Genomic DNA, 19720 nt, shown 5'->3' on the forward strand with positions numbered 1-19720 from the left:
ATCCAGGAAGAGCACACACCAACTGCTGCAGCTTCCTTAGCCTGACAAAGGGTTTTTGAACCCGGAAGCTTGCTTAATAACTTTTCTCCAACTATTTGGGTTGGTCTAATAAAAGATATCAAATTCACCCAAGGAACCTTGTCTGCCTAATTAAAGTGTGGAACTCATTGTCACCAGATGTTGTGGAAGCTTCCAGTTTAGCTAGATTAAAAAAGGAACTGGACAAATTCTTTGGGGAAAGAGACATCAGTAGCTATTGAGCATGGGACGTAGGGATACAGACTCTGAATTAGAACTTCTTAGATCTTAAAAGCTGGAGGCTGCAAGTAAGAGAGGAACAGTGGAAAAAAAAAACCCTGATCATATGCAGTTCACTTTCCCTTTCAGCATTCATTATCTGTCACTGTGGCACCCGGGATACTGGGAAAGATGGACTACATTCTGACCCAATAAATGGAAATTCTTAAGTTCTAATGTTCTTAATACCACTATATTTGGGGTTGGAATTTCCACTAAAAGTGTGCTGCTTCATAATGTTTTCAACCTCTTGCTTTATGGCAGGCAAAACAATGCTTCGGACAAAGGAGCACGGCTATAAACAGAGCCAGCCTGCCCTATCCTGTGGAACCTGTAGCCAAGGCCCCCCACCCCCCCGTGCCTGTGACCCCCCCCCCGGGGCTGGCAACCCCCCTGCCACTCTGTATTGCTGCCACAGCTGCCGACTTCACATCTGGTCACTCATTACCCTCACCCCATCCCACCCCCGCTGCTGGTTTCTTTGCATGGGGACCCCCCAAAAAAATTGTGGGCCGGCCCTGGCTATAAAACATCTGTAGCACAGCTCTCTGCTCAGCACTGAAGAAGTGTATAAGGAGGTAAGAACAGCACACAGTCAAGGATCACATAAGATTGTAGAAATCCTTTGCCCAGTGGAACAGAATACCATAGCACTCAGAAGCCTTCCTGATAAATGTTTAAGAACTGGAACCCAGTGCAAGGAACAGACAGAGTTTGCTAATTGTCAACTGATATGTGAATACTAAAAGGAAAAGTTTCATGAGATTCTTCATTTTTAAGAAAGCATGAGAGCTGTTAGGGTCAACAGGCAGGTTACATTAACTTTCAACATCTCTTTCTGCAGCTTACATTGGAAGCTTCCGGCATATTTCAAGATGCACTTAATAAGTTCCTTTGGATATCTTCCTTTGTTGTGACATGCTGCATTGTTGTTCATATGTAATAAAGATAATCACTCCTTTACTTACAGCAAGAGCTAGATTCCCACTAATTCCAGAAGGGCTACAATCATGCCTGCTGTGTCACTAACAGTGGAATGGGTGCTGAATCCAAGGCAACAGATGGTTCATGTAACAGCCTAATCCAGAAGGACTGAAGACTGGGGAATGACCATCACTGTCCAAGCCAGAAAAAGAGGGAGCGGCTGGAAAGAAATTTAGCATCTCCTCCCTGTGAGCACTATGGCTTCTGCAGAAAACAGTCTCAAAGAAAAGCCTTGGAAATCCCCATGCCACACAGATTCCTTCAGTTCAATTTCTCTTTTTAACTTGATATTTTCTTCCTTCACTGTGAAGGTGTGAAAGCCTTTCCACTCAGAGAAGAACTTCAGAAGTTAAAGCCATTTTAGACACTCTTATGGACACCCACATGATGGTGTTAGCTGATGGGTGAACACAAGATAGCCAGGACCAACTCCCCCTGTAACATCCCCCTACCCCCAACATCCAGTAGATCATTGGTTAGGCACTGAAGCAGGTTTAGTGTTTTACCTCCAAAGTAAGAAACAAACCAATTTGTCTTCTTCTGTAGTGTTTTAGAACTGTTCCAGAGTGAGTGGGGAATGGAAAAGAACCTACACAGCTCAGGAGAAGGGTGGGGGAAGAGGAGGAAATGCAAATCACCTGTCAGTTATAGCCCCCAATTCCCTTTCTCTGCTCAGGTTAGGGCTCAGCGGCTTCTCCACTTTATGCCACCTGGCAACACTCCTCTCCCCCAAAGACCCATGTACTCTGCTCCTATTGTGCAAATAAAAAGCATACAGAGAGTAGGACAAGACAGAGAGCCTTCCCCCACATACTGACTTCTGGCCTTTTGCCTCATCTAAACAAACATGCAGGTCCTCTGGCTGGCCTACAGGAGGAAAAACTTCTAACTCGCCCTTTGTATTAGCAGGGTTGGCTTGGTGCAGCCCACTCAGGCCAGAGTTTTAACAATTCTATGTTGTGCTGCTATAACACTGCATCACCTCCTGTTGTTTTAGGAGGTCTTCATACCACCCTTTTGTCACCACCATCTCTCTGAGGTTTGGGCATCCAAAAGCAAGTAAAAGAAACTGCTCTAGAAAACATGTTTCTACTTGGGGTCTCACTGATGTTCCAAAGGACAGAGACTGGGAGCAGGAACTGATCTCCTTTCCTGTGCCGTTTGCCCTCACCTTCTCTACACAATTCCAGGATGCCATTTAATTAGCAGGAAAAAGGGGCAAGTTCTAGATCTTTGGCACAGATATCAATGTACAATGGGAATGGAAAAAAAAAATCTAAGGGCAGGAGCTTAAGATTTGGGAGACATGAATTCATTTTCCTGCCCTGTCACAGACTCCCTGTAGGAGCCTGGGCAAGTCTTTTTTTTTTTTTTTTTTGCGCCTCCTTGAAAAGAGGATAATAGCACTACCCTACCTCACAGGGATGTTGTGAGGATAAATACATTACAGTTGTGAAGTGTTCATATACTAAAGTAACAAGGTCATTTGAAGATCCTAAAATAGATAGATGTTCAACAAAAAATGACAAGGAGTAAAGAAGCAAGCATTAAAACATTCTTCAGCACCTTCAAACAACAGCTTTTACTAAAAAGAAATGTGAAAATATGGAAATTTAAGTCAAGAAATGGACTACTAAAATGTTATGCTACCATAAAGAATGAAGGAGGGGAACTAATTAAATATACATTTTTCTTTAATACTTTCCCTCAAACATTTCTGATAATATTCTAGTAGTAAAAAGGGATCTCAACTACAGACTAATATTGTAACTTTTTCTTCAGATTGTGAAAAAATCAGTGGGCAGGATGAATAGCCCTTGTCTTAGCAGACTCAGTTCCTTTCCCAGCTCAACTACACATCTTTGAAAATGAAAAAGTACTATTTTTTGAGATAACGATCAAATAAAGTCTTATTTTAGAATAAATTTTGATGAATAATAATTAGAGGTGCAGGTCGCATGGTCACCAATAAAAGGAAAATAGACATCGGCAACTGACTTCTGGCTGATAATGTCACCGATAAATGCTGTGAGCAAGGATGCAGTGGCAACATGCATGCAGCCAGCCCAGCAGCTCGGAGAGCACCCTGGGGATGCGTGCAGCAGTGGGAGCTGCTTCCCACCCACGTCCCCTGGATGAGCTGCTTGCGGCTCTGTCCCATGCCCCACTCCGCCCCAGCTGGGCAGCACCTGCCCCTGCCCCAACTCCAACCACACTCCCTCGCTCACTGTGGGGGCCTCGATCTGTACCCACCCATACTCCTTCTCTTCCCCTCCTCCACAGATTTACCAGCTGGACACTGCTCTCCAAGCTGCCAGGCCACATATTGGCAATCGGATCAGTATCAGCCGATATAGCTCTTTAATAAAATCGACCATTGGTATCAGCCCAAAATTCTTTTATTGGTGAACCCGTATGAATAATGATCAGGAGTAAACAGATATTGAAGATGAGGCATGTCATTTCTTGGAGTTACTCTTCTGAAAGTCTTTTCCATCTGTAATTTACTAGGTCTCTTTAATGATAATCAACAGTGTTAAAAAACACTATAAACCTTTTTGATAACCTTTGTGGGGGGAGGTGGGTATGGAATTAAGCAGATGGTTAGTGTATTTCAATTTTAATCCCGGGGCAATTTGCAGATTGTTTTATCTTTGAGACTTCTGCTGATTTCAGGTGTCTAAAAAATTCTGTCGAGTGGCTGTAGTTTGATTCTAATATTAGCTAATATCAGATATACAAGTTTGAAATGGTAAATAACATCATTTTAAACCTCATACTCTCTCTATATAGGCGCTGTGGTGGGCCAGTAGGGGGTGCTCCTGCACTAAGCCACCCACCTTACAGCACCTGATCACCTACCAAGCTCTGAGTGCCTCCCCAGGGGTGCCTCAGATCCAGCCAACCCCCTTCCCAGAGCATACCCTAGGGGTACTGCTGCCTCCCCCCCTCCCGGGTTACTTGTAGCTTCTCACATCCTCAGGAGCAGGTTCGCCTCCCTCAGGACTGTTTCTAGCCCAGGTCACAACTCAGTGTTAAATGAAACAAATCAGGGAAGGGGCTGCCTGCTCACCACAGTAACCCTGACACCCTAATTGACACACAGGTGATAAAACAATGGCAAGGAAAAACCTAGTAATAACAGAGTCTGGGAAGAGACTGGGGTGGCATTCTGCCACACAGGCTATCAGGATAGCAGGCAGTTCTAATTTGCCTTTCCTGATGTCATGTTGTGCTGTCTGATTGTACTTGGCCTAGCTAGTGTGGTGCTGAGAAAAGTTGCTGGAAATATTATAACTGTCTCTTTGCTGCTGGACATAGATTATTCTACTAGAAACAAAGGTGAATAGTGATCTAGTGTAAAACCCTTAGCGTAATCATAGTGAACACCCTGGCATGCAAATGAACAAGGCACTTCACAGGGAGGGTAAAATCAGAGAGGGAAACTAAATTGCATGCATACAATGGTGGGAAAAGGTGCTGACAACCCAATGAATTAGACTACTTTTGAGTCAACCATAAAGCAACTATGGGATGGAGAGTGGGAGGACAAACTTTCTTTCACACTGCTCTGCCCTCCATCCGTGCAGCATCCCTCCTCTGACTCCCCTTTCAGTGGCTCTTTTGGTTTTGGCCTCTTTGTTAACATGAACAAGAAGCCTGGAAAGGTTGCTCTTATGGCATGTGTACTGTTCACCAAGCGCTCCATATTGCTTTCCAGGACTTCTCACAGCAGCAAGACTGGGCCCTTGAAAGAGAGGCCAGGAGCCCCAAAGTCATTTCACCTAGGCCACTATATAGTCATCAAATGGTAACCACATTGGCTTACTGCTAAAGCCATGTCCATACAGTGCAGTAACATAACTGGTAGCTGCACCCTCGGCACACTATTCTGCTCTGTCCAGGCTGCATCCTAAATGAGAAGCAGGAAATTCTGTGTAGGTTAATTAGCAGTTCTGAGTTACAGGGCAAATATCCCAACCTTCTAATTTGCCTATCTTCAACACTGTGTGAATGCAGACACACTACTTCTAGTTGGGGAACTACCCTATCTGAGGATTTTTATGGTGTAGACCAGGGGTGGGCAAAATATGGCTCACAGGGCCCCTAAAAAAATTTAGTAAATTAATATTTATTTGCTCCTGGCTGCCTGTCAAAGATGACAGGAGCCAGGTGCAGCAGGACCCCGGGGGAACCAGCAAGACTGAGCAGCTCAGCTCTGCTCCACTCTGAGCCATTTCCCTGCCTTCCTGCCCCCGCACTGCTTCAGCACCACGTGGCCCTGGGTTGTATCACCAGACTGGGAAGCACAGGCCATGCCTGTACCCCAGGGCCAGGAGGGCACATGTGTAGGCAGGGGCAGAGGGTATATGCACGTGTGTGCACACATAGGCATGGGCAGAGTGTGTGTGTGTGTGAGTATGGGCAGAGTGTGTGTGTGTGTGAGTATGGGCAGAGTGTGTGTGTGTGTGAGTATGGGCAGAGTGTGTGTGTGTGTGTATGTGTAGGGTGAGTCCTACATGCACACTCCACCATACACGTGCACCCACTCCCCCCCCCCCCCCCCCCACACCAGACCCCCCCCCCCCCCCCCCTGCCGCACCCCCCTCCCCGGTGGATGTAGCCATCAATGGGGCATATCCACATACACATCCACATGCTCCCTCACTACACACACCACCTATCCACCTCCACAGACACACGCATGCCCTCCCCCACACCCCACATACCCACATTCCCCCACAAACCTATGCCCACCCCTGACAACACACAAGAGCAAGACTTCATGTTAAGCTATTGTGCAATCACCTCTATGTACAATACAAAATGCATGTAAACCTGGACAAAAATATTTTTTGAAATCAAGTTAATGAATGTTTGTCATGGTGTGGGGTCCCAGAAATGGCCATGATACCCCTAGGGCTCCTTCACCATACCAATCCTGCCCCATGGGCACCCTTTTTCTCATCTGCCACATCTTGCTGGTAATTCTAACAAGTCAGGAGGCTGCCCTCAAGTTTGTATTCTGGACACAGTCTTGATGGACCCCACTGAACCGTATGGGTTCTTAGACGCCTTTTGGGTCCCACTTCAAAAATGGATGCCTCACAGGATACCCTCAGTCTTATGGGCTAGATGCGTGGCTCCAAAACCACCCTTTTACCATGCCCCAAGCCTCACAGATGGTATTTAAACATCTCTCCTGGGGCCTTGCTATAGCTTGGTCTCTTTTCCTCACCGGGTTCTCCGCAGCCCTGTTGCGGTGCCCCACACTGGTGCTGGGCTCTCCACAGCCCTGTTGCGGCACCCCACACTGATGCTGGGGTCTGTTCACCCCCTTTGGCAGTGCGCCCCCTGGCACTGGGGTCTGCTCACCCCCCTTGTCGCTGCACCCTTTTCTGGCACTGGGGTCCCCACACTGTAGTGGGCCCCCAATGAGGCCTCCCCCTTCCCCAATAGCCTCAGCCCAATCCACTGGTGTTTATAAACAGCAACTAAAATATGAGCCCCTGGGCTATAACATCAGAGGTTCAGCGTGTGCTCTGTCCCTTTAAAACATCAAACTTTCCCCAGCACTAAGTGCCTTGTAGGCCAGGGTACCTGTTGAGCTCATGGTGCCCCATTAGCCCTGTATGCAGCATATCAGGCAGCCACTACATCCCTGGAGGCTCCTTCCTCTGGCTGCTATCAGAGAACTAACTGTCTAGTCCCAGCCCTGGGGTTTATATATGCCCAGGGCCCTGCCTCTTCTGGTCAGCTGACTGACTGCAGGTGCAGGCTAATTCCCTCATTAGCTGGCTGCCGTAGCAACCTGCACCTGTGGGGTTTCTAGCTGGCTCTTAGGGCCCTCTCCCTAGGCAGCTTCTGCTCTTAAAGGAGTCGGCACCTTACTGCCCTGCAACAATGTTGTAGATATTTTCTTTTAGAATATAATTTGGTATTTTTCTGGTTCCAAGATAGCAAAACCCCTTGTTAAAAGGAGTACTTCCAGGGGCAAGGGGAGGGACTTCTGGTGGCAAAGGTCAGGGGGCAAGACTTCTGGCCACAAGATGGCGACCAGGGGTGAGGCACCTGTCAAGAGGCAGGGCCGCATGGGTAGCCCTCCCCCCTGACAGGTGCCTCACCCCTGGTCGCCATCTTGTGGCCAGAGGTCCTGCCCCCTGTGCTCTTTAAAGATTTTTTCCAGTGTTTTCCCAAGGATGGAAGTAAGACTGACTGGCCTAAAGTTACCTGGCTCATCCCTTCTCCCCTTCTTAAAAATGGGCAGCACATTGGCCCTTTTCCAGTCCTCAGGGACCTGGCCGGAGCACCATGACTGCTCAAACAGCAGTGCCAGTGGCTTAGCTATGACACTGGCTAATTCCTTCAGCACCCGTGGATGGAGGTCATCCAGGCCTGCTGACTTGTACTTGTCCAGCCCCTCCAAGTGCTCCTTAAGTAAGTCAGCACTAATGATTGGTGGTCTAGAGCCTCCCGGCCATCTATCTATGTTCAAACTGGGGGAACTGTCTTGGCCAGTACTCAGGGACACTGAAGTGAAGAACCCATTGAAGAGCTCCACCGTTTTCCCTGTGTCGGCCACCAACTGTCCTGATTTGTCCTGCAGAGGCCCTATGTTACTCCGTGCTTTTCTTTTGCTCGCTATGTATCTGTAGAAGGACTTTTTATTGTCCTTCATTGTTGTAGCCAGCCTAAGCTTCAGTCCTGCCTTAGCCTGCCTAACTGGTTCCCTGCAACAGTGCACCAGGTAGGTATATTCCTCCTTCGTTGCTGCCCCCTGCTTCCACTGCCTATAAATCTCTTTTTTTGCCCCCAGTCTTTTCTGGAGTTCCCTGTTCAGCCAAGAGGGCTTTTTTGTCCCCTTGCCCCCTTTCCTGCATAATGGAATAGTCTCCTTTTGTGCCCCAAGAATCACTCACTTGAGAAACCTCCAAACCTCCTGGACCCCCATAAGCTCGATGCTCTTGAGTTCACCCACCTCACTAACTAGCCTTCTAAGTTTACTAAAATTTCCCTTCTGAAGTCTAACACTTTAGCCTTGCTGGTTATTTTTCCCACCCTTTGCTGGATTGTGAATTTGCCCCCCTGCTGGTCACTATCTCCCAGGTTACTGTATACTCACAGGTTGCCCACGAGATCATCCCCTGTTGCTCAGACCAGGTCTAGAAAGGCATTAGTCACCTCCTGGGTTAGGTGGAGGTTCTGCACACAGTTTAAGAACCTATGTGAGCGGTTTGTTTTGGCCATCTGCTCCTCCCAGCAGATGTCCAGGTAATTTAGGTCTCCCTTGACCACTCTCTCTGTTGCCTGAACAGCCTCTGAGAGCTGCCTGGAGAATACCAGGTCTAGCTTGTCATCCTGATGAGGAGGTCTGTAGTAGACCCCCACTACCAAGTCCTTTTCCCCTGGATCCCCCTGTATCCTGACCCACAATACCTTGGTATTCCCCTCCTCTACCCCTGCCTTGATGATGGAAGATGTGTACTGCTCCCTAACATAGAAAGCTACATCCCCGCCTTTTTTCTCCACTCTGTCTCGCCTATACAACCTGTACCCCTCAATGCCTACCACCCAGTCATGAGTAGAATCCCACCATTTTTCCATTAAGCCGACTAGGTCATACTGGGTGCTAGCAAGTAAGAGTGTGAGCTCCTTCTGTTTATTCCCCATACTCCTGGCATTTGTATAAAGACACGTTAGCCTCCCGATGGGTGCAGCTGAAACATTGTAAGTCAGAACCAATTTTCCCATAGGAACAGTGTTATAAATGGGGGGATTGGTTCCTTTACAATGGTTGATACAGCTACCTCCAGCTGGTAAATCCACTGTGGGGAAAGGGGAGGGGGAAGGGAAGGGGTATGGGAGGGGGCAGACCAATGCTCTCCGCGGTGAGGGAACGACTGGGGGTGGGGCTGGGGCTGGGACCAGGGCTGGGGCAAGTGCTGCCCAGCTAGGGCGCATGCTGCTCATCTGGCAGATCGTCCGGCGGTTCTCACTGCTGCTCCCACTGCTTGTCTGGGAAGGCATGGGGAGGCGTGTACCCCTGGATCTGTGTGGGGTGGGGGGGTTGGGGCTGAGGCTGCACTGGGCTACAGTCTGGGAGGGCAGCAGTGGCACTGGCAGCTGCGGCTATGCCCTCCTGCTGCTCACCAAGCTGGGGCAGGGCAGGCACAGGGCACAGTCGCTGCGCTGCCTCTGGACAAGCGGTGCAGAGGGGCAGGAGCTGCCCTGCCCTCCCTGTGTCCCCCAGATGAGCTGAGGCTTTGTCCTGCACCCTCCCTGCCCCAGCTGGGCGAGCGGTGGGAGGGGCATGTACCCCCAGACTGAGGCAGGGCAGGTGGCAGACAAGGAGCCATAGGGGGGCTGCAGCCACCTGACAATTCACTGTAGCCCTTTGTGCCCACTGAAAGCGCAGCCCCAGCCCTGCCCACCCTACCCCGTGCAGATCCAGGGCACACACCCCTTTCATGTCCTCCTGGACAAGCGGTGGGAGCAATGGTGGGAACAGCTGGATGAGTTGCCAGATGAGCAGCGTGCAGCGGTGGTAGCCACCGCCCACTCCCTCCCTGCACCCCCTGACGAGCCGCGGCTCAGTCCTATGCCTGTATGGCCCTGGCTGGGCAGCCCCAGGCCCAGTCCCTCCCTCACCACAGGGGCCTTGATTTGCTCCCCGCCCCACCCCACCCCTTCCCTTTCCCTGCACCTTGCACCACAACAGACTTACCAGCTGGACGCAGCTTTATTGACTGTTGTAACGTTGAAACCCATGTTGGAACTTCCGAATATCAAAACAGGGTGTCAATTTATAAACATCGTAAGTGACGTTCGTTGTAACTTGAAAAGTCATAAGTCGAGGACTGCCTGTACTGTATTGAGGGGAGATAAATAAATAAAATTTCACTACTAGCCTGAAGCTTGAAGAGAAACCAGGTTAGGGCTATTTGTTTTACACCCAGAGAGTTCTGTGAATGGGCTGCCAGACACATATATGCCTTGGCTGTTCCCAGAATGACCAACCATGAGACAGGGATTAGATCCTTTAATGCTGTGGATGATACACTGACCTGAAGAATCCTGGATACTCAGTGCAACACAAAACAATTCAATAATGGATCTCAAATCCCAGCACTGACAAACTGCACTTCAAAGCTCCTCTCCCCTTCTTAACCATTTAGATTGCTTCCCTGAAATGTTCAATGTCCTGACCAAACCTTTTCCCATGGTTTCCTCCCAATTCCTGCTTCTCATAGGCAATCTAGCCTACTAACTGCCTGCCCCCTAAACTAAAAAGTTTTGTTTTTACTACCCAAGTAAAAAAGGAGGAGAGACCAAAATCCTGTGCAACATGATGCAAGTCTCCTAAGGCTTTGAAAAAGTAATAAGGGAGAAAGGTCCTTCTGTTCTTTTGATGTGTTTTGATTAAATCAGTAGCTAACACAAGGCAAGCTCTTTGTGTTACAGATTGTCTGAGGGTGTTAGAGCCCCACTGACTAAGACAGCAACTCACATTCTAGTTCCAGCTCCTCCACTGATTTCCTGCCCAGCCTGGGGCAACCTTAGTGCCTACTTCGCCCAGTAAGAAATGGGGCACTGTCACAGGGGCATGTACAGTGATGTGCTGATGAATGCCTAGTGCTTCATAGAGAGCCCTGTTTGAGTGCTAAATAGTATCAGAATCAATCAGTAAGGTTGTCTGTGGTATAGGGACTCCAGCACAGGGCTCTGAGGGACCCCAGTTCAGTCCCCAAGTTTATTTCCCAGTATGACAGGAAATGGTGTGCAGGGGAAGGGGCATGATGTGCAGTCTGAAGGGAGCAGGGAAGACTCTTGTGTCTGCCTGGAGCCTACATCCAACCCTTCTCAACCAAAGAGTTGTGGCCCAGAGGCAGCAACTTGAGGGATGAATGTGTAAAGGGTTGTCTTCCCCACACCCTGAAACAAATTGGAGACGAGTATCACTATAAAACTCATTCACAAAGTGGATGCAAAGAACATCTAAGGAGACACCGTGAAGTTAAACTTCCTATTAGCCAAAGGTAAACGTGTTCATCTGTATTATTAATACTACCTTCCATAGTTTGAATATAAATCATTAGTCAGACCTCATTTACTTTTGCCTTGTTAATGCTGATTGTTTACTTTTGCAATTTTGCTGAGCTTGGAGAATGACAATTGATTGACCAGTTTCTCTTGTTAGCTCTCTAGTAGCAGGCTTTTGTGGCAACATTAAGGTTGCAAATGCTCTAAGGAAAGGTGGTAATCATGACCCAACAAGGTTCTGATTGGAATTAAAAAAACATAGCTAGCATTTGTACTAAGCTTGAGTTTTGTACACATTTGTTTTTAAATTGGATCTAACTTTCAAGGTTAAACAACCCCCAAAAGCTCTCTCAAGCTGATACAGACTGTGATGCTGCTATAATGAAAGGTACATCTAAACTACAATTGAAAGTATGATTGCAGTATTAGTATATTTAATATAACTGGCAGGGGTAAGCACAGCAGGAAAAACATTTCAGCGTATACTTCAGTGTACTTTTGCAATATCTGTTCATACCCAGAGTCCCTGGCAGGCTCGTGAAGCCCACAAAGAAGATAGCCACTGTGTCTTCGTTGCTTTTGTTACCTGTACTAACTAGATTAAAGATGTCACACACTCCATTGTGCAGCAATCTTACCATACCCTTAGGGACAAACTTTGAACCCTTCTGCTGACTTTGGCTGATAACATCTTTATTGTCAAGCTGGTTTACATCCCTCTTCAATTCTTCAATACAAAACCTCATTCATTGCAAACACACTGCTACTTACTTATGAAGTTGGCCTGGCCAGTGTAGATGGTGTACTGGAGCTCATAGGAGCTGACACTGAACTCATCTTCTGAGATCCAGTGGACAGTAATAGTGTCGTGGGAGGCAGTGCAAAGCTCCTCTCGAACTGATGGTGGGTTGGGTGCTGCATAAGTGACAGAGAACAGTATGGAGAGATTGTTAATTATAATATATCTTACCATGGCTTTTCTATTCTATTATTGTGACAGTCTATGGAGATAATCACTATGGGGCATTGCACAGGCATTGCACAGAAAAAAAAGGAGATTTCTCACTGTACACATTGCAGAGAGTTTCTACTTGACAACAATTGTGGCTCAGCCATGCAGAGGAATGGATGGTTGGGAAGGCTACGGCAGTACCTAGCAGTGACATAACAAGGGAATCCATTCTAAATACTGTACTGGCAACTGCTCAGACATTGGAAGGCTGAATCAGGTTAGGAAGCTGATTACAAACCATCTCCCTGGCTAGCATCGATTTTTTAACAACCTTTGCTTGGTAAACATTCTGGATTCTGATGACATTTCCCCATTTTGCATTTAGCCTATTAGCTGCTTGGAAATTGGGAATTTGATTTATGGATTCAAGGTTTTTAATGTTCTCTGGGGCTTCCGCAAGCAACTTTATCTCCCCAGCTGCTGTTACAGTATGCACCTTTGTAAAGGAACATACTTCAATTGAATAACAGCAGCTATTAATACTTCTACTACAAATACAGTTGCATGAGCTGTTTGTTCTTTAAAGTAGTACACCACCACTATCAAAGAAAGGTGAGGCACATCAGTAGTCACCTGTATTTATTTACAGCACAATTGGATAGAGCACAGTGCTAATAACACCAAGGTTACAAGTTTGATCCCCTCCTCAAGGTAACTAGATGAATCCTTGAGGTTCCTTTCAGTCTTACATTTCTATGATATGATATTTATAGCATAGCTGTTATTATTACGGTATTACCTGAGGGCTCCAATTTGGATCAGCGTGGGAGATGTTGTCCAAACAAAAACATAGACAGGGACCCTGCCCATTGGTGGTTATAATTTAGGACTATAAGACATACATGAAGGCTACTGAAAAGGGAAGCACGAAAACATATGATACCTTAAACATTATTTTTAATGGGCCAATATTGCTTCTTCAGGTGCATAAAAGCATACTGGTTGATTTATTGTGGGCATTATGGCAAGAGGTGGCATAGGGAATATCTTCATTGTAGTGTTAACCTGGGCTTTTACCAGGTTTTCAATCCATCCACCCATGGAGAAGATACTATGACCCAGGTATGAAGGTTTGTTAAATCCAAGATAGTTGACTTGTGCAGGGGGTGGGTTAGAAACTGCCCTCTTCTTTAACTCAGGTTGGCATCTAATCATTTTGTAGTGAAGATTTAAACTAAATCACTGAAGCGTCGATAGTTTTCTACTACTTTCCCACAGTTTCCCACAAAGAACAGACAAGTTTTCCTGCAATTAACAAGACTGCCAGGGAAAAGAAATCCTATAGCATGGCAGTAGGGCTGTGCAAAGCTTCAGACCATGATTGGGATTTGGAGATGATTCGGATGATTTGGAGGCCAAATCTAAGAATCCAGATTGAATCGAGGGAAGCTTTAGGCTTTCTGAATTGATTCAGAAAAGATTTGGAGATTCAGCCATAGGGTATAATGGGGAACGAATGGAATATCTATAACTTTGCTACCTTTTGGCTGATTCAGATGAAACTTGCAGAGGTGGTAGCCCCTGCTGAGGCCACAAAGCCTGCCAAGTTTCAAGGAGATAGGAGCAGAGTCTTGGGGGAAACTGCACCCCAAATTCTTGAAAGGAAAATTCATGTCACGTGTATGTGTTAAGCTACAGCGGGTTCAAAACTGCAGAGATGCTAGCCCCTGGTGAGGCCACAAATCCTGCCAAATTTCAAGGAGATAGGTGCAGGTTTTTGGGGGAAACTGCATGTCAATCTGCGGACAAGCAAAACTCATGACACGGGTGATGCACAGCAGGGTGAAAGCTGCAGGCCTGCTAGCCCCTGCTAAGGCCACAAAGCCTGCCAGCTGTCGAGGAGATCAGTGCAAGGGGTTCTGGGGCCCTGCACCTCTAGCTGCTGACAGGCAAAACTCGTGACATGGGTGCTTGTGCAACTGTGTCTGTCTTGGGGAAACTACTGCAGGCCTGGTTGCTAAGCTACTGTGTTACCGATCAATCATGATTCACTGAGGGACCAGCTCAATACACAGTAGCTAGCTAGTAGCTACTAGATAATGAGTTAATGAGCAAGGATTAACACCTACAAAACTAGACTAAGAAGAGGACATAATCAGTACAGACAATCAACTGCCCCAAGACAGACACAGTTGCATAAGCACCCATGTCATGAGTTTTGCCTGTCAGCAGCTAGGGGTGCAGGGCCCCAGAACCCAAATCCCCTGCTCCTATCTCCTTGACAGCTGGCAGGCTTTGTGGCCTCAGCAGGGGCTAGTAGGCCTGCAGTTTTCACCCTGCTGCACCTTAACACACACGGTGTCACCCATGTCATGAGTTTTGCTTGTCCACAGATTGACGTGCAGTTCCCCCCAAACCTCTGCACCTATCTCCTTGAAACTCAGCAGGATTTGTGGTCTCACCAGGGGCTAGCATCCCTGCAGTTTTGACCCCGCTGTAGCTTAACACATACACGTGACATGAGATTTGCTTTCAAGAATTTGGGGTGCAGTTTCCCCCAAACCCCTGCACCTATCTCCTTGAAACTTGTCAGGCTTCATGCTCCCAGTAGAAGCTACCATCCCTGCAAGTTTCACCTGAATCAGACAAAAAACAAGAAAGTTATAGATATTTAATTGATTCCCCATTATACCCTATGGCCAAATCTCCGAATCAGCTCCGAGAGCTTCAGAGCCGATTCGGCTGAATCGAAGCAGGAAACCGATTCAGAGCTCCGAATCAAATCGCTGGCATCCGAATTGGCTGTATCCGAACCCTAATCAAATACTTCCCTATTCACACAGGCCTACAGGGCAGCATAAAGAACTGTGAGATGTACTGTCAGATACATAAGCAAGCACCGAAACAGTGAGGCCACTGTAATGAGGATAGGGTTTTGCTACATTAGGCTAGCCCAGGTGCTAAGCCATACTACTTTATGAAGTGAGGTCAGAGCCTCTGAGGGATCTGAAGGTCTTGGATTTTTCAAGGAAAATGTTGCAGCCACACAGGAAGGCGTGGTAGGAAAAGTAAGGGCCATTCACAGAACAGAGGAGAAGGGAGGAGGGTACTGCAAGAAAACAGCCAGCACAATGAAAAACAAATGCAGGTAAGTAGAAGGGGCAGTGGTAAAGATCCATGAAATGAGACATCCTAACAGGATGGAGAAGGGGGAGCAAGGGGAGGGTATAAAAGAGGGTTATCCCATGGTCAGATGGAAGGTAGCCTTAGCAGCTGACAGGAAGGGAGTGATGTGGGTCAAGGAGAGGTTCAGAGAGGTGGAAGGGGAGAAATTGCTGCAATCAAGGCAGGAAATGACAAGGTTTACAATGAGGTATAGAGACTTCCCACAGATTATGCTCCCAAGCAGCTGCCCTAAAAACACCATTTGAACAAAGGCTCAAAGAGTGACAACTAGGTGTTTCCACAGTCATGGACCATCTGAGTAGTTCAGTTGCAAAAGCAAGAAGCAGTTGAAAAGACAAGGTTAATTTACAAAGTGATTATATTAAAATACTTCCCACCTCCTTACAGATGCTTATGGAATTAAGGCTTCAAGAAAGGTTAGAGAGCAGGTTAGGGATGCAGGATTGGTACACGCACCTGTTAGATAATCCAGACCTTCTAACAGTTTCTTTTCTCTAGAAAAATCTAAAGCAAAGTTTTCAAAGGCATCATTAAAATTGATATCTGGTATCAGAACTTGAGAGGATGCAGTTGCCATGGCGACCCTGAAAAACAGAGAGCATCAATATACATTAGGGGTGTTTGGAACTCCCAGGCAAGTTACTTTGTTGATTAAAAAGGTACAAAATCTTGCAGCATTGTAGCCCACCATGAGGAAAAACAGGCCCTAATATCTAAATTTGATTTCACTGGAGAATCAGAGCAGCAACTCCCTGGGGAAGGGATCAGTGGTTTTGTTTATGTGTTTGCTAGTGAAGTAATCCTTGAATAATCACAGCTATACATGCCACAGCATTGTCTTTTCTTCCAAGGAATGACACATGCTTCTCTTCACACCTAATATTTAGCTGCTGAACAACTTGCTGCCCATTCTACTACTGCAGCCTCAGTTTGGGTGACAGTCTAGACCATGGGTTCTCAATCCCTGGGCTGCAGCCTGTTGCTGGGCTGCAGCGGGCTGGCTGGACCGGAAGTGGCTGCAGACAGGCAAACCGTGACTCCCCAGAGCCAGGCAGAGAGGCCGTGGCTCCTTCTGCAGGGCCTGCAGCAGTGCAGTGTTTGCCCCCTCCCTGCCCCTCTCACCCCCCACCCAGGGCATGGGGGTATTCTTACCTGCTGGCTAGAATTTCTGGCCGTGGTCAGCTGCAACTGCTGGGTCACGGTTTGCCGGGCCGTGGTTTGCAGCATAAAAACTTTGGGAACCCCTGGTCTAGACCATATGAGATCCATATAGTTGATTCTCATAAGCTTTATTTACATTAGAACAGTTTTGTTAATATGTCCCATTGTTGCAGCTCTGCTGGGGACAGCAAAAAGAGAGGATGGGATGTTGCTATTTAAGCACTGTTTCGTGTAGGCCAACTCTCAACAGGTCTTGACTGTGTTACATGTTGCTCTCTCTGCAATAGCTCCTGCTGTGATTCATTGGCACATACCCTACAGAACTCTGACAATTTTGCTTGAACTATAGTAGCTTATTCTCTTAGCTCCAAAGGTCCCCAGTTTGACCCTCAATCTTTTAGCTAGGGGGGTGGCTCTCACACCACACCCTGGGACAAGAACAGGGCAGAGGCTGAAACTTTAATTATTTAACAAATGAATCCCAAAGTAGAGGCAGCTTTAGTTCATTTATTGATTATCTGGAACAATTCATTATTCAGGTTGTTTCCAACTCTACAACTGTTTCTCACAGGCATTTTTCAGGCTCTTTTTCTCTGGTATTATTTGCTGACCGTATTATGTCACAATGCAGGCAGTTCTGTTTTAAGGCACTTGATACTTAGGAAAAGTAGCCTATAAATCAAGAATTAAAATTAATAAAACTGGACATTGCCTCCCCACCACATATTCCTGAAGAGCGAGGAAGCAGTGAGTATCATCTCTTTGGTGGCAGTGCTCAGCAAGCATATAAATCTGCATTAGATACTTAGAAAACAGCCAGGGTTGATGGAGAAATCTCCATGGATAAATGAGATTCCAAGGGATAACAGTTCTGTACTGCTAAGACAATTACTTACTACTACTGAAGCTCAAAACATTATTTGCACCAATTTCCTGCGTGGATTAAACTCCTGCTCAGCACAGACAAGCTAATAATCTCAGGTGAGCCCACCTTTCGGCCACATTTTTGGCGGTCTGCAAGAATCGTGCGTGGTCGTTCTCTTTCAGAATATGTTCTGCTTGATTTATGAGGACTGTTGAGCGCTCCAGACACTGCCGGCAGTTAGCTACCTGCTGAGCCAACTTCCTCAGCTTCATAACCTTGAGGAGCAGAGCAGAGGGAAAACAAAATAGTTCAGAAAACAACACTTGAAGGAGATCTGCAAGGAGCCCTGGGAGCTGGGCTCATTAATCAACTGGCTGAAGCTGCCTTGTTAAGGGACACAAAGCTAACAGAGAGGCTGCCACAATGGTTTGCCCTCTAAGGGACTCCTGAGTGCTTCAAAGGCATTGCTTTAAAACCAAATGAGAAAACATTTATCCAAACTGCATAGGCTTGTAAATGAAAACCAACAAGAGAAAGGCTCTGTGTGGAACCGTCTCTTCTGGGCCTTACTGGCCAAGCAACAGTAGGGAGGAAGAAAGAGTTAAGCAGCAGCATTTCAAGGTGCACTTTCAACATTAAACAAGAGCAGAGAAAGACTAATGCCTATGGGGAAAGTTACCATGGCCATGTAAATAGAAGTGGGAACATGTGCTTTGCAGAGCCTCAAAGGCTTTTGAATTAAGGCTTTTGAGGCACTGCACATGAAAAGGTTTGCCATGCTGCCAAAATCAGATTCTGGGAAATCCTGGTATCTAAAAAAAACGTGACAAAAAAAAGCAGGGCAGCGCATGTGGCTGCAGTGTGCCCCACCCGAAACTGGAGCCTGGTTGGCCAGACCCATGCTCTGGCTGCCAGCAATACTCCGTGTGCCCAGATTGCTGTTGCTGCAGCCCCTAAAGGCCCCCAGGTCCCCAGGTGAGGCTGCTGGAGCCAGCCCAGGTGCTGGTCCTAGCCTCCCCTACCCCACCCAGGGCAATTTGCTGCGTACTACAGCGTGTATGCAAAGGCATTCCCCGGAAACAAGTAGCAGCAGCAGTGCCCCTTCCTCACTGAGCTGCAGCTGGATTGCATGGGCCATTTATAAGAGGCAGAAGTAACAAAAAACTTTTCTGTATTATGTCTAACTTATCACTATTGCCAGCCCCAAATCCCCAGCTGTATTTGGTGGATATCACAGTATGTCCCAGGCAAAGTTAAAACCAGAGGAAATGTGATAATGTTGAGAAACAAGTTTCCAACAATTTAAATTTCTCAGCATAGGAACTGCATAAGCCAATTTTTATTGGCTGCTTAAGAAAACACAGAATAAACCAGAAATACACTAAAGCATTAATATTTAAGACTAGGGACAGACATTATACATAAACCAGTTTAAGTGATCAGAAACTGGTTTAAACCTGTAACAGAACAGATGTTCAGTGCACATAAACCAATTTGAAAATGGCTGAAACTGGTTTGAGATAAACCTGGTTGAATATAGTATCAAACTTAACTGATTTAGCTCAGACCAGTTTATGCAGTGTCTGTCCCAGACCCCTTCCTGGTTTAAGTTAAACCAAATTCCCACAGCATCCTGGCATGTTGTCTGACTGGGCGTGGCTTTCTGCTCCACAGCAGAGCTGGCCCCTCCCCTCTGCTCTCTGGCTGGAGCTCAGCAGAGACTGCAGGCATCTGCCTGGCTTTCCCCTGGTCCCCCCCAGCTCTCCCCGCTAAGCAGGGATTCCCCACTCCCCTTTGCCTTACAGAGAAATCTCTCAACATTAGCTAGCATAACACATGCTGGCTATGGTCCATGATGTGGCAGACAGGACAAATGCAGACAGAACTGTGCTGCTTAGGGCTCTTTGGAGTGAATCAACAGGTAGTTGGTAATGTCTCTCCATTCCTTCTTTGGAACAAGTTGTTTAAGAAGAGATTGAATTAATGAGAGATCCTTTTGTTTTGCTGACAGGGTGATATATGCTCCCTGCTGTCTACCTAAATGCTATGTAAATCCTGGCTGGCTCTCTTCCTGACCAGTGAGCAGGGAGACCCCTCCCTAATCATATTTTCCTGCCGGGGCCTGGCCACCCCCCCCGCCACCAGCTCAGCAATGTGGAAGGGAAGGGAGGGCGGCTCTAGCGCCCCCCCCCCCCCCCCCGGCGCGGCCCCGGGCCGTCCGTGGTGTCTGCCGC

General features: G+C 47.1%; 1 protein-coding gene across 3 annotated transcripts in view; it reads right to left on the reverse strand.

Moving 5' to 3' along the window:
- The window catches only part of MID2 (midline 2), a 386515-nt gene that overhangs the window by 85244 nt on the left and 281551 nt on the right, over positions 1–19720 (reverse strand). For 2 of the 3 annotated variants that reach the window (XM_025213243.1, XM_006031563.3), the window contains 3 exons: positions 17613–17761; positions 15917–16044; positions 12094–12237 (listed from right to left, as the gene is read on the reverse strand). In XM_025213243.1, coding sequence (XP_025069028.1) covers positions 12094–12237; positions 15917–16044; positions 17613–17761 — 421 coding nt within the window. Of the gene's footprint in view, positions 1–10006; positions 10149–12093; positions 12238–15916; positions 16045–17612; positions 17762–19720 lie in introns of all 3 variants that reach the window. The other variant, XR_003095882.1, reaches the window with a different exon arrangement.

This window comes from Alligator sinensis, unplaced genomic scaffold (genome assembly GCF_000455745.1).
Source record: "Alligator sinensis unplaced genomic scaffold, ASM45574v1 scaffold414_1, whole genome shotgun sequence".
In the NCBI taxonomy this organism is placed as follows: domain Eukaryota; kingdom Metazoa; phylum Chordata; order Crocodylia; family Alligatoridae; genus Alligator; species Alligator sinensis.